Raw genomic sequence first — 14696 nt, 5'->3', positions numbered from 1 at the left:
AACTGCAGTAGCTTGAGTCATCAGCTAATAGATCCCATTTTCTTTCTTGAACATACGGCAGTTGCACATTTAAAGGATACTGTCTGGAATGATTCATTATAAATATAAGTTTATCATTCTCACTAGAATGTAATTTCCAATGAACATTTTAACATCAGACACAAAGTAAATGCCTTGTTGTATAGAGAAACAAGAATGAGTAGAAATGCAGTTTTCCCAGATGCTCCATTAAAGCAAGCATTAGTGTCAGCAGCCCTTCCCACATCACTTGTAGATAAGAAGCAACCATTATCAGCCTCATTTCGAGCACTTTGCAGCTACAGACAATGCTGACTTTGAAAATGGTCATAAGAGTACCTTTACACAAGGAGTCTAGCTGAGATCTACAGCACCTTGTCTCACATCTTGTTCAACATTGCTCAAAACACCTCATCTTATGGAGGTTCCCTATCAAAAATCCCATTCTATAGGAGTAGTAGCAATAGCACTTCAAAGAAATTATTGACATCTGCTACATTTTTTTGGCAAGAAACACAGTTAAAATAATGCTCTTTGCAGAAGAAACAAAGCCAAGTATTAGCTATTTATGTTCCGTGTAACACTTCAAGTTCACAATTGGATTGGGTAATGGACTAAATCCAGACTGTATTCAACTTTGCCATGACTTTCAAAAGAAAACAATCACCCTGCACTGCACAATTTTTGGAAGCATCACTGGCTCAGATTTACACCAGTGGAAATAAGGATGGAACTTAAGCACTCTAGGTAAAATTACTACTTCTTCAGAATGGTCACTGTTAATAAAAACTTCTAAGTACTTGCAAAGCATGCAGATCTACACTTATAAAAGTTACTAAAAAGAAATAAGCTTGGTTTGTGTTTCTATTTTTTTTGATCTCTTATTTTACATTAAGAGGTCATAAGGGCTTGATTTTCTATTTCGAAAAGGGAAGGAGGAAAAAGATACGTGTAACTGCTGTGAATGTCACCACAAGGACCCAAAAGCTGATCAGTCAGAGGAGGACTTCTACTGAGTTTATTAAACATTTTGTTTGTGACACCTGCTTAATTCAGTAGTAAATGACACCAGATGAAATACATGGCCGCTCACAGCTCTGGAGAACTTTTTACCAGACAAAGATCATTAATAACACCAAGAAATACCTGAAACAGAAAGCAAAACACACACAAAAAGAAATCTGAGGCAAAACGTTAAGACTTCTAAATCTCCACTACCTTTGCACTTCTTTAATGATGTGAAAGAGAACAGAAAGCCTGTTAAAAAAGGCTTTATGTGTTTGCCTTTTAAATATCCACACAGCTGCCGAAACTGCTGCTGTCCTTTCTTGTGATTATGGTAAAATTTCAGTGGGTGGTCTGAGCAGTGATAAACATGTCATGAGGACAAATACAGTGCAGAGTTTCTTAATGACAGCAGGTTATATAAATTACTTCTGTGTTACATTTCAGAAAAAAAACCACCAAAGATTTCCAAAGGAGTGCTAACAGACAAAGTTGGGTATTCCCATGCTCTCCTCCTGCTTGCAGTTTCCAGGCAGATGAAGTCATGACAACCCTTCAGTCCCTGCAAAATGATGCATTCATTCAAAAATGACATAAACCCAAATCTGATCTGACCCTTCAGTCTCATTTTACTTCCCTTCTGACGCTTTGATCTCTTACCTGGTGCAGTTTTGTAAGACACGGTTCTGGTGGTGGGCATGGGTGGTGCGCTCTTTATAACAGGGCTTGGTGCCACCTGCAGACCTTGCCGCTGCCTCTTCAGCTCCTCTTCTCGCTGCTGGGCAGCTCTGATCTCTTCTTCTATCATCGATAAAGTCCGCTGCTTCCTTGACCGCAACTTGAAAGGGCCCATGGTCACTTCAGATTCCTGCGTTGCCAGGATGGAGGCTGTGCTCCTCAGCTCAGCTGCCTCTGAATACTTGCTGAAATAGCTGACTTCGTGCCTGTTCTCCTCCACAAGGAATGGCTGGCTGGCTGAGTACACAGGAGACTGCTGCAAGCTCTTCCCTTCCCTGAGTCCTGAGTCTTCCTCTTTTGAAATCTTTGGTATGGTGTCCCTTTTTTCCTGGACAGGTGAGGACACCTGGGGTGGCTCAAACATTGGGTTCTGCTGCCCCTTGGAGGCTGGAGCTGGCCCAGTGGTGGCTGGCTGCTCTTCGACCAAGACCTCCTTCTCTGCTGGGGTTTCTTCTTTCTTGCAGCTTGTTTTATCCGCCTGCTCGGCTATGGCCTGTTGGATGGCATTTTGAACGAGCAGGCCAGCATGGTACTCCAGCTGGTCATCAATCAGCATGGAGTCCGCCAAGGCAGAGGAGGGTGAGTCGCAGCCTGGGTCACTGAATGACTTAGAGATGCCTTCACCCCTGCACTCCGCTGGAGTGTCAGCCTGCGGGGTCTGCGGTAGGGAGAAATCAGCCAGCGAGCTTTCCTGCAGGGCGCTCATGGTCTCGTTGGAAGCACCACTGTCACTGATGTTATCCATGCTGAAGTCATTGGAAAGGGTCTCCAAGACGGTGGTATCCTGAGACCTGACAGACAAGTCATCCAAGCCAGAGTCAAGCTCCTCTGGAGGAGAAGAGGCACTGCCTGACTTTGGGAACTGGTCTAGCATGCCCTGTTCATCATCCTTCACCACTGTGAAGACTGCTCTTGCACTCATGAATTCTCCATCCTCTGCCCACAGCTTCGAGGCCTGTCCAGCTCTGGAGCTATCACTGCATGGTAACTCTCTTACCGGGTCAGCAGTTGTAGTCTGAGTACTTGTATCATCTTCTGAGGTACAGGAGACCTTCTGTGCTTTGACAACAGTGGCACTGTTCCCCTCCAGCTGTCCTGCTGGCCCACACATTGAAATGGGTCTTGTCACGGAGGACAGCGGCCTATCAACATGAGGAGAATTGAGGCTTTTGTAGAAGGGTTTGATGGAGAACATTTTGGGTGTTCCTGACCGCCTCGGTGGGGCCTGACCCTGAGACAGCCCTGAATGCTCCATTTGCTGGAACTGCTTTCTGGCGGCTGAGAAGTCAATCTGCTCTGTGACAATATCCTCTTTCTTGATAGTGACTGGCTCTGGTGGTACAAAGGAGCAGCTGACCTGTTTGGGGGATGTTGCACCTTGCTGCTGCTGCCTCTCCTTGCGCTCCTTGTACTTCTTGTGGGACTCCAGATGCTCTTCATCCAGTTGATCCTCCAGAGTCTTCTCCTGGGGAGGGTTCCACCATTTGGCAGCAATGTTGGGGTTTTTCTTGACAGCCTGGCTTTTAATAAGTTCCCTTCTTTCCTTTTCAAGTTCCATCATTTCCTCTGATGGTCTCACTTTGCGGACCCTGTATTTTTCCTTCTCTTCCTCATCTTCAAAGAGCTTTGAGGGTTTTTTGTCTTCATGGAAGGCTCGTAGTTCAAACTTTGCCTCTTTCTTAAGGGTTGTAAGAGTTGTTTCTCCATCCTTAGAGGATCTTCTAGAACTGTTTGAAGAAGTAGGACTTCCTGGCACCTTCAGACTCTCCCTAGTGTCATCTTTCAGTCCACTGAAGGAATGGCCATTAGATTTCAGGTTCTCATGTGTTATGCTACCTTCACTTGATTCAATTACCAAAGGTGTCTGCTTGTCAGCTACATTTTCTTCCCTTTCACTGGGCACTGAACTATTATTAACAGATGCTCCTGAGCCATCCATAATGGAGACTGCACTTGGTTCAGGGGAGGATGTCCCATTAAAGGGATTATCTGCACTGGAATCGCAGCAATTTGCCTCCAACACTTCATCTAGGTATCTGATCTCCTTAGCAACTTCACTGTCCAGAGATTCGTGCCTTTCCTTAAGACCATTGTGGCTGGCAGCAGAGGAAAAGAAATGTGTTGGATTGTCTATGGGATGTGGTGAAGCCACTGTGGTGATGTTTTTATGTTCAGAAACTGGAACTTCAATTTCCATTTTCTCTTCTTTTGTAGCAAGCACAGTAGCCGGCTCCAAGAAATTGGCACAGTTTTGGTCTCTGTTTTTTCTCAACCTGATGTCATCCTCAGGGATTCTGGAAGATTTCTGAAATGAAAAAGAACAAAACTTTGATGAAGTCCTAAAAAGCAACATTTTAATTTTTGCAGAGTAAACACCATCTGGAAAGCGAATCCTAGCACTTCTCAAACTTGAGATTAAAGCAGCCCCTCAGAGTGTGGGAAAACAAGGCAAATCATTAACACAAAAACCAGAAAAAGTTACCTTATGACAAGCTGGACAAGGCACTAAACCAACACACTTTCATTTAAGTATCTCCCATGGGCTTACCATCCTCACTTTGTCATTATTTCATGCCTGAGTCCTGCTTTGCTACTAAAAAATGAGCTCTGGATTTACAAGTTATTAATGACTTGGTAGTTTAGGTTCTTCAAGGGTTTGCATAAACAGCACAAAATACCTGTCCATCTTGGTAATTTAAAAATGCTCTCTGCACCTGAAGGAAATCTCATACTGTTTCTGCAGATGAAAAGTATTACTGTCCCTGTTTTACAGACACAGACGCTAACATGCAGGAAGAGCAGGCGAGTCATCCCAAGTTAGGAAAAAAGGACATGACAACAGCAGCCAATGTTCATTTCTCAGTGGGTCTCGCCTGGTCATCAAAGACAGGGTAGAATTACATCATTCTGGGAAGACTCAAGGTCTTTCTCCATCCCACATGGAAACCCACACACACCTGGCCCTGGGAGACAGGAAGTGTTTGTAACTCCCATGGCATGAAGACCACCACAAGGAGCATGACAGGATTGGAGTCATGATCTGCCTCCCACTGCTTTGATCTGTAGTGCAGATGCACTGGATTCATATTTCTCCCTGATGTGTTACCTCTGCTCTCAAGGAGGGTATTGAAAGAAACCGTGCTTATGTTCAGGTATGGACAGATTTTACCAGTCACTGAAATTCCTGTGACTAAGTATGAAGGAGCCTCTGATTTGGCTAGGAATATGTCAATTAATTTCTCACTAATTCTTTCCTGCTGAAAAGCAAAAAAAAAACCCACCATGAAACACCGAAAGAAAAGAAGAGGGTGTTTTCAACACCACTTTTGAAAAAGAACTTGCTAGCTCTTGCTAACTCCCCCTAACGCCTGAATACCTTTTGTGACATAGCTATTCACTTTGACTAACATTTAAAACCAGAAACATAGTATCTGAGGTCTGTGGTTCCCTTTCCACATGTGTTTCTGTGTCTGAGGCGCAGGCTTGTGAAGTAAACGGCACTTACCAAGCCCTATGAAATCAGTAGCCAACAACAAGGGCACTGTTGTCTGCTAGTCACCCCCACCCTTGCTGTCCCTTATCCTGCGTGCTATTAATACACACTGCAGCAGAAGATGATCAGCCAGGAGCACAATGACACCTACCAGTGACCTGAACAATCACACTGCCTCTGGGTTTATACAGGCAGTAAAATGCATTCAATGCACCTTAAGGAATTACAGCCAGCCAGCCGGAAAACGTCTTTCTAAAAGCATTTGGAAAGTTTTCTGTCTCCGTAGTTGTACACAGTCAAAGACATGCTGGCTCCAGCCATTAGGTATTTTCTTCTTAACTGTGCTTAAATATTGGGGAAACCTTTAAAAACAAAGAACCAACCTGCTTTTGTCTATGTATTACACTTGACATACCTCACTGGTGCTACTTTCATTTTACTTTCTGTTGAACCTAGAAATCTTCCAGCTGAAGTCTCTAGCACTGCCTTTCTTACAGCATATTACATTTTTCACCATTTAAACATCAAACCTGGCCAGTTTCTTTAGTCCTATTAAGGATATATTCAAGAAAGCAGATGTTCTGCAAAAAAATGCAGAACAGCCAGTATAAGAAGTCTTTACATTTTTGAGTGGGTACAGCAGGAACCCTTTTTTTTTTTTTCCTTTGGAAAACAAAACAAAGTTTCTTTTAACCTGAAAGGGCAATAACTGCTCTTGATTTGCCTGCAGAGCTCCAGGTATCGGGATACAATGGGTACTCAGGTGACAGGATTAAGACTGCAATGCATTTCTTGTATTTGTGTTTCAATCTCCCTGCCTGACTTGCAGGTGCAAAATGAGGGAAGATACTTCCTGGAGCAGTCTGTGCAAAGGGACATAAGCTCCAGTGCAGGACTTCTGGCTGTCCTCTTTCACACAAATCATGAGAAGATCATCATGCTCCTGCTAACATTTGCTTCTAATCTGTCAGATCAAAGCCACTAGGTGACATTGGTGGCTAACCTGCAGCTGTCAGAACACATCTTCTGTGGATGCAGAAAATCAGGTAATGAAGCTATGCACTACAGCCACTGAAACACATCTCCCTGCTGAACCAATCCAGAGCTGAAGGGCCCCCTGGGTCCTGTGCTTCTAGTATCTCCATGCCATGGAGCTGGGAATATGCCCTTGATTGTCCCAGAGTCCCTATTCACTACAGCATGTCTACTTCCATCACCGCTTTAATGTATCAGCTGTTCCAGATCATATCACATTTGGGTATTCAAGTTAGGGAACAGAACCACAGATGCAGCACTGTACCACTTCCTTATGATCGCAAGCCCATCCTCTCATAGCTGCAATCCATAGTGCACAATTGAGGCACGTATATGGTAACTATCTAAATAGGGCACACATTTATGACATTATGTAATTCAGAAAGGGCACGTGTTTATGAAATTAGTGTGACACGTGTAATTGTGTATTTAGCCAGACAACTCTGCCATAAAACCTACAAGGAAACATTGCTGCTTATGGGAGGGAGCCTTTTTTTGCAGAGGATTAGTAACTGAGCAAGGAGAAGGGTTCCCAGCATAGCAAAGAAGCCAGGGAGAAACACCAGAGGGGGAAAATAATTCTATTGAAAAAAACCACCCAGTTTTTCCCTCAACACGTTCTGGCAGAGTCTGGGGACAATTTTGTGGGGTCATGGCAATAAGAGTACGCTCCAGACACTCCAGTGAGGAGCAGAAGTCAATCTACCAATGGGTTACCTAAAGATAACTGAGATCATAAGGATGGAAGCAGCTGACAAAACTAAGCTTTTCTTAACAGGGCTGGTTCAGGTTAACTGACACAAGGGGTGGATGGAGGCTTGGAGTAGGAGAGCAGTGGAACACATACAGACCCCCTGCCTCAGCTGTCTGGCAGAAGGAGGCAAGCTTGCCAGGCGGCTACTTTTGCTCCTCAGTGATAAGTATGTACCAGCAGCTTTGTATTTGCTGCCTACAGGGAGGTGGCTTTTCAAAGCCTGCACCATTACAAAGGCCTGTAAATGGGGAAAGGACTGCATTCAACACGAATTGTAGTCAGCAATACAGTGTTCAGCGAGTCCCATATGCTGCTCATCTAGACCCAGATTTTCCAGAAGTTACTGTTACATTTACACAGTCTCTGAATGTGCATTCATTTCTGTTTAAGTCAAGATGCAACTGGGTAATTAGTGTCACTTGTACAATGCTGCTGCACTTTAGTAAACTGCAGTTATTAGCAGCTTAGAGAATTATTAGCATATTTCCTCCTTGGCTGAATTCTTCATCTACAAAAGTGTAAGTGTTTGGGCAATCAACTCTTTTAGGAGGAAAAAAATGTGGGTGTGCTACTAGCAAGACCCAGCAAATGTACTGCCAGTGCCGTTCTTTGTTTGATGCAACTCAAAATGCAAAATGACAACAAGTGGGAGGCAATCCTTCTGAGCCACACTGACATTCTTGTGAAGCAACAGTGGTCGGGGGGCAGAGGAAAAGATTAGACAGCTAAAAACATTTAGCGGCTTAAAAAACCTCTAACACAATTTCTACTTCATCAGGCTTCCATCTTCCTTTGAAGATGTCCTGTACTGCACTTGCTTCTCCTTCCACTGCCTCATCACTGGGGCAGTGGTTTGCTCAACTCTTTTCCCTCTCCATTTGCTCTTGTATCTAACTCTTGGGCCCGCTCTTCCTCTAGCATGTTTAGTACAACAGTGTAGCTAAAATCACATTTGCATATGGTTGACTGGCTAATCCACACCTCCCTGCTCATGTCAACCATCTTCTCCCTTTTCACCTACTTTCTTGGCCTGCCTCTTCAATGTCTCTTTGCAATGGAGGAGGAACCAAATGATGGATTTACTAGGGGGCTGAGTCTGGCAAACCTTTAAGAGAGCATCTGCTTTCATTCAGCTCACCCTTCTGAAGAACACAGTCGCCATCCGTGTCACAGATGGAGCCACAACAAGCACTGCAAATACAGAAGTTATCTCCACCTCTGCACTTCCAGATGGCCACCCTGTACAGCAACAAAACCCCTACCCAACACAGGTACAGCTTCACTCTTGCTAGCAACAGCAAGTATTTCTTTAACTAAGTTGTTTTCTGTAGAAGAATGGTATGAGACGGAAATATTGTCGTTCTTAACAAGCAAGAAAAGCAAAAGCAGAATTGCACAAGGTGCTAGGATGCATCCCTCGCAGTTCATGTTCACTACCACTCAGCTAGTGCTCAGAAAGGTGCCACCATCCCACCTCATCCCAGATAGGAATAACAGCCCAAACCACTGTGATGGCTCCTGTTTCATGCTGGCTGGTGTACTCACTTGCTCCCTCCCACAGCAGACTCTCAAGGAGCAGCTGCCAACCTGTACACCTCCAAAAATGAAGTGATACCACCTGTTTCTGGAGGACAAGAATGCTCCAGGTGGGAAACCTCTGCAGAAAGCAATTTGAAGAAACAGGCCAAACACTTCGTGTTTGGAAATTTCCTGTTCAGGTGAGCTGAAAGCAAGCAGAAGCAGAGAAAAACTCATCAAAAAGATCCTGGAACTGGGGAAGAAAAGGATGCAGCTGCTGATGTGGGCCTCAAGGAAAGGAAGGGGATTTCTATTAACATTACCTACAGGAACTATGCCTTTTCATAAAAAAATAAAGAAAACCCACTGAAAAACTCAAATCCAAAGTGTTGTCTTCTTGCTCCTGTGTGAAAAGGCCCCATTTTTCCTGATAATATTTTTATCCTGACTCTGAAGGTTTTAAAAAGTTAATTTAAATTTAATAATTTTCACTTAATAAACTGGATAAAGTTCAAGTTTCAGAAAAAAGGAAAAAGACCCCTGAATCCTGTTGCCAAATTTCCCTGAATTTAAGACATGTCAGGCACATGCTGGCTCTACCCTGAATAGTTCCATTCGTAATTGTACTTGCACACAAAAAGCAAAACCTGGCCTGTTCCTCTCACAGTGCACTGCATCGTGTCTTCAAAACACAGAGGGAAACTATTTCCAAAGACTAAAATATATTAGCATTGAGTGTCACAGTGACATTCTCCGTAAGTAGCTCTCTATGCGCTTAGTGACCTGTCTGAGATAGCTAGATAGTACAATAGGCAAATTTTCTTCAAGAAAACCTGGTTTATCTCCTTTTAAGCACTTCAGAAATCACAAGAGTGCAGTCTAAAAATCAATGCGACTTCGTAACACCTCTCCCTAAGAAGCAGTTGGGTGCTCTTTTGGAATACAGTAAGAAGGGATGTGGGGAGAGGGTGCCCTAACAAATGGCTACTTGGAGAGCTTGCTGTGTGGCATTTTCTGAGTGGTTTTCTGTGTGTCCCTTTTTGTCTGTTTTAGAGAGGGAGCTGTGATTGAATTTGCTCAGAAAGCATGGGAAATGCTTTGCAATATTATTTGTCATTCCAGCTGAGCCACAGGCTTCAGCTTCCCCATGTGATATGCTATAAAACTTTATCAAATCGAAGTCCAATCTTCTTTTGCTGCTGTAATACATTAAAGATGGAGAAAAATCACCCCAAAATTATGAATACTTTAATGATAAACATATTCTGCGTGGTAGGATATTTTAATGACTAGCACTTAATGAACAATACTGAATTTTTCCAAACATCTGTCTGGTATTTTCTGTGCCATCAGTGACAAACAGCTAAAGTTTTTCCTGGGTAAGCCAGGATCCAACTTTGGAATAACCCTTACCACTTCCCATTAACTCCAAGATGTATAAATTGGAAGCAGTTTTTCTAAGGTAGGAAGCCAACTGTTCCTTTACACCAGTTATTTTCTCTTTAACTCCTTAAAAATACAGATCTAGTCTCTCTGTGAAGAATTTGCAAACCTAATGACTGGATTTCACATACTGTTAAGAGGAGAAAAGAAAACAAAACAATCGCCCCCCCCCCCCCAAAAAAAAAACCCAAACAAAACCAAAACCAAAAAGCCAGCAACCAAAAAGGCTGGCTACTTTCTATGAAATATTTTCATTCCTGCAAAAAACTGTATAACCGCATGAAGCACCTGTATGGACAAAGAGATTTATATGGAAATGTGTATCTAGGGACAAAAGACTGCTAACTTCTGAATGAAAAGAAATATCACTTCTGATGAAGAAAAAAACATCACAGAGGTTATTATAGTGTATTATGATGGTTACATAGCTGGCAATAGGGAAAGCAGTATATATTTGAGTGGGGTAGACTCAGATACTAGTGTGTGGGGCTGGTTAGCTTTGCTGTGAAAGCTCCATTTAGCTGTACAGTAATCAAGATCCCGAAATTCTGAAATTACAGGAAGCTCTGATTAAACTTTCATTCAAAAGCTGCAGCACGGTTTGGTACTGTCACACCCTAACCCCACTCCTCAGTTTTCTATCAGCACCCACATGAGCAGATGCCCTGAGGAGTTCCAGAATGCTCTTTGTACCCAAGAAGATAAGTAAATTGGTGCTAATACGATTTCAGGTACAAGAACCTGCATTCAAAAGATGATTCTCTTGTGCTCTGCACTGTTCGTAATGTAGGTCAGCCTGAAAGTGCAACTGAACTGGAGCAGTAAATGCATGCATAAGAAAGCGTTCCATCCAGCAAAATGTGTTTCTCTCATCATTCTCATCAGCTGAAATCCCACTCCTGATGTTCTTACAAATTGGTCACTTACAAACTGATTTCTATCTCAAAAGAAAAACATGTAGTTAAGTGTTATTTCTTCTATCACTTCACTCAGTTCCCTAGGACAGAATGACCATGATAACAGGCCCTTGTGTGAGAGCACGGCGGATAAACCAGTGCTGCAGAGACACAGCACTAGATTCGAGGTCAATACAAATGTGTTAGAGTATTAATCAACTGCAACACCACAGATAGTTAGTACTTTTTACCTTTGTTATGTGTTTTTCCTAAGGCTTACTCTTCTGTGGTTTGTCTCTAAAATCTGTCTTTGCTGAAACAAGACTGAATGCTTCCAAGAGCTGGAATATTTGATTTACAGACAGTGTTGTGCTAAATCACTTAAAATGGTAAATACAATCTCCTGAGGCAGTCGCCAATGCTACCTAAGAAAGTGCAACAGTTTGCTGGAGGAAATGAAGAACACCACATCGAACTAACACATAAGGAGCATTATACAATCAGAAAATCATCCACTAGCTGGCAGGGAATACAAGGAGCGATACAATCCTTAAGGAACAGAAGAATTTCTTCTTCACAGCTAAAGTCACAGATAAGGCCCTATAATGTGAACCCCTGCATTTGCAGAATCCACTTGGACAGGTTTTCCTCAGTCACTGCTGGTGGGTTGGAGCTCAGATCTCACAGCTCTAATGCTAGTAGCACTCTCTCATGTTTAGCCTCTGGTTTGATGTTAAGTGAAAGCAGAGAAATCCCAAGTCTGGTCTCTCTGTCTGAATAAGGACAGAAAAATGTTCAGCGTAACAGAGTGCCCTATATAGATACTGAGCTGAGCAGAACCTGGCTTTTGAATGTACCCGCAAAAAAAAAAAAAAAAAAAAAAAAAAAGTGAAAAAATCACAGTTTCACAAAACACTGCACTGAAATCTGCGCATCACACGTTCAGAATGGAAAAATTGCTCTGATAAAGCATGATCTAATCCCAGTGGGGAGCGGAAAGGATGCTAAACTAAGCCTTGCTTTTAATACTCTCTAACCCATCTAGATAAAGTCAGCACAAGGAAAGGGTGACCTTTACGGTCACTTGCATGGAAAAAACAAAGAGACAAGGGGATTTCCAAAATTCCTTCATTTTTTTTTCACTGGGGACACGGGGTTCTTGTTCCATCTAAAGAATGGAGGAGCTACAACCCTCCTCTTTAAATGTGAGACCTAGAGAAAAATACTGGCATATTAATCATCTTGAGAAAGGGACCTTCTGAGGAAGGAATCTGGGTTAGGCCGGGGCAGGAGGAAAGCAGTAAATGGAGACAAAAGGCCACACAGTTCCCTCCTTCTCCAAGCAGATCTTATGGCTGCTAGGAAAACTATTCTAATACATCAGAGGAACAGAGATAAACCTGTTGTAAGTGCGCAAGTAGGCTTGCTGAAATGTATTAGTATTGAAGTCTTCTGAGGATATAGATTCTGTCACTGGCAGATACAGTTCTGTAAATCTTTCATAAATACATTTTCTGAACAAAGATATATTATTTCTATGCTGGAGCTTTCTCACCATTTACTTTCAAGGGCAATACAGTAGAAACCGAATGCTTTAACTGAAGGAAACACCTACAAACCTTTGCAAAGAATGCCTAAGATTATTTTTTACTTTCTTTCACATACCTGCTTCATAAACACCAACTGCTGCAGATCTTACCACTTTTAAATATTTCCTAAAGCCTATTAATACTTGCTGCACTTCTAAAGGGCACGGGTGTTCATGATCTACTGGAGTTTGACAGTCAGGAGCAATGATGCAGGGAGGGCTAAAGGAACAAATTATGCTCAGAAATATGAAAAATGTCTAAACACCCATCGCTCTTTGAGAGCTGAAGAAGGTTAAGAATTATTATTGATGCTTTGCCTCTATCAGTAGGACTTGCTATAGCTGCTCTCACCCATTAGGTTAAGACCTGTCACAGCAAAATCTCCTTTAACAAAGGTATGCCTAGGTAACTGCATGGTGCGGCATGTCTCACCTGACAGCAGCCAGCTCTTCCTGGCGCACAAAGCGCAGGACAATGCTTATTTGCATAGAATACAACAGTTAGGGTTGGGAAGGACCTTAAGATGATCAAGTTCCGACCCCCTGTCATGGGCAGGGACACCTCACACTAAACCATGTCAACCAAGGCTCTGTCCAACCTGGCCTTGAACACCGCCAGGGATGGAGCATTCACAACTTCCCTGGGCAACCCATTCCAGTGCCTCACCACCCTCACAGTAAAGAACTTCCTGCTTATATCCAATATAAACTTCCCCTGTTTAAGTTTGAACCCATTACCCCTTGTCCTGTCACTACAGTCCCTAATGAAGAGTCCCTCCCCAGCATCCTTGTAGGCCCCCTTCAGATACTGGAAGGCTGCTATGAGGTCTCCACGCAGCCTTCTCTTCTCCAGGCTGAACAGCCCCAACTTTCTCAGCCTGTCTCCATACTGGAGGTGCTCCAGTCCCCTGATCATCCTCGTGGCCCTCCTCTGGACTTGTTCCAACAGTTCCATGTCCTTTTTATGTTGAGGACACCAGAACTGCACACAATACTCCAAGCAAGGTCTCACGAGAGCAGAGGGGCAGGATCACCTCATTCAACCTGCACTTCATTGCAGACCGCGAGGCTCGGGAGGGTCAGAGCTCCACAGCTGAAACAACCAGCTGGCTAAGCACTATATGGATTGCCTTCTTTCCAGTTTTTCAAAGAAATAGGGTTATTTTAAAGCTAGAGATCCCTAGAACTTCCTGTAAAAAGAGTCTATGCAGTGGCTTAAAAAGGACCCAATTTATATTTAGCTTTAGCCAAAATATAGTTTAGGCTGTTACCTCCAGACTCAGGCAAAACCAGACCGCTGGAACCTTGACAAAGGAAAACTGAGAGGACATTAAGAAAGAGGAAATCTACCCTAGTCCTACCTCAAAAATCACTTGAATTACATAAGCGAGGAGGGAGAAAAGATGATGGTGATCAAAGGATGTAACTGAAATCTCTGCCAATAGCTACGTTATGTGCACAAGTGGGGAGAGAAACCACTTCCAACAAGTGTTTGGCACGCCACCTGACCTGAGTCACACTCCAATGTGTCACCATGCTCAGAGCCCATCAGGAAACCACCACACAAAAATGCTTTCACTCCAGTTCCCTTTCCCAGAAACCCACCGCAGTGAAAACAGCATTTGGTCTACAAGATAGAGATTTTACACAAGAGCCAAAACCTTGTAACTGTATTGGACAGCAATTCACAGGGCTTTTCCTCTAATGGCATGCATGGATTTTAACTTTCTGGATGGTGTATGTAGAAAAGTACCCACTGAAAGACACATATCTGAAAAATGAAAACCACTATCATTAAACTTTCCCATACTTTTTCAACAAATGGGCAGCAAATAAGTAATATTTAACAGAAAAAGAAGTCAAGACTACAGGGTCTACAGAACAATTTTGCTAGTAAGAGGCCAAATGTGTACAGCCTGTAAAAAGGAGGATGTTGCTAAATTCTCCACATGTCATTGCTATCCCCAGGCTATAAATATGACCTACCATGTGACTTAGGCCTTGTGAGCAATTAGCAACTTCATCTAAGGTTTGCTCGTAACACAAACTAAGCCCTACAGTCATTTCACTATCTCCTGCAAGAGAATACTTCATTGAAAGTGAGACATGGATAGGATTTTTTCCTAATTCCTTATTTGGGAAAAAGGCAGCAGAGAAATCCTGGGAAATAAGAAATTTCCTTTCAGCAGCTACTACTTTCCGTCCTTT

The 14696-nt window shown here is 43.0% G+C and overlaps 1 protein-coding gene across 2 annotated transcripts in view; it reads right to left on the bottom strand.

The window, feature by feature from the left end:
- Nucleotides 1–14696, bottom strand: part of LOC308232379 (PALM2-AKAP2 fusion protein-like) — a gene marked incomplete at its 5' end in the record, with an annotated part of 55067 nt that overhangs the window by 18172 nt on the left and 22199 nt on the right. The window contains one exon of one of the 2 annotated variants that reach the window (XM_080638501.1): nt 1684–4066. In XM_080638501.1, coding sequence (XP_080494627.1) covers nt 1684–4066 — 2383 coding nt within the window. Of the gene's footprint in view, nt 1–1683; nt 4067–14696 lie in introns of those variants that run through there. The other variant, XM_080638502.1, reaches the window with a different exon arrangement.

The sequence above is a fragment of the Psittacula echo genome (assembly GCF_963264785.1).
Source record: "Psittacula echo genome assembly, chromosome: Z".
Taxonomy (NCBI): Eukaryota; Metazoa; Chordata; class Aves; order Psittaciformes; family Psittacidae; genus Psittacula; species Psittacula echo.
Note: the sequence above shows the minus strand (reverse complement) of the source record. Positions and strands in the feature narration are given on the sequence as shown.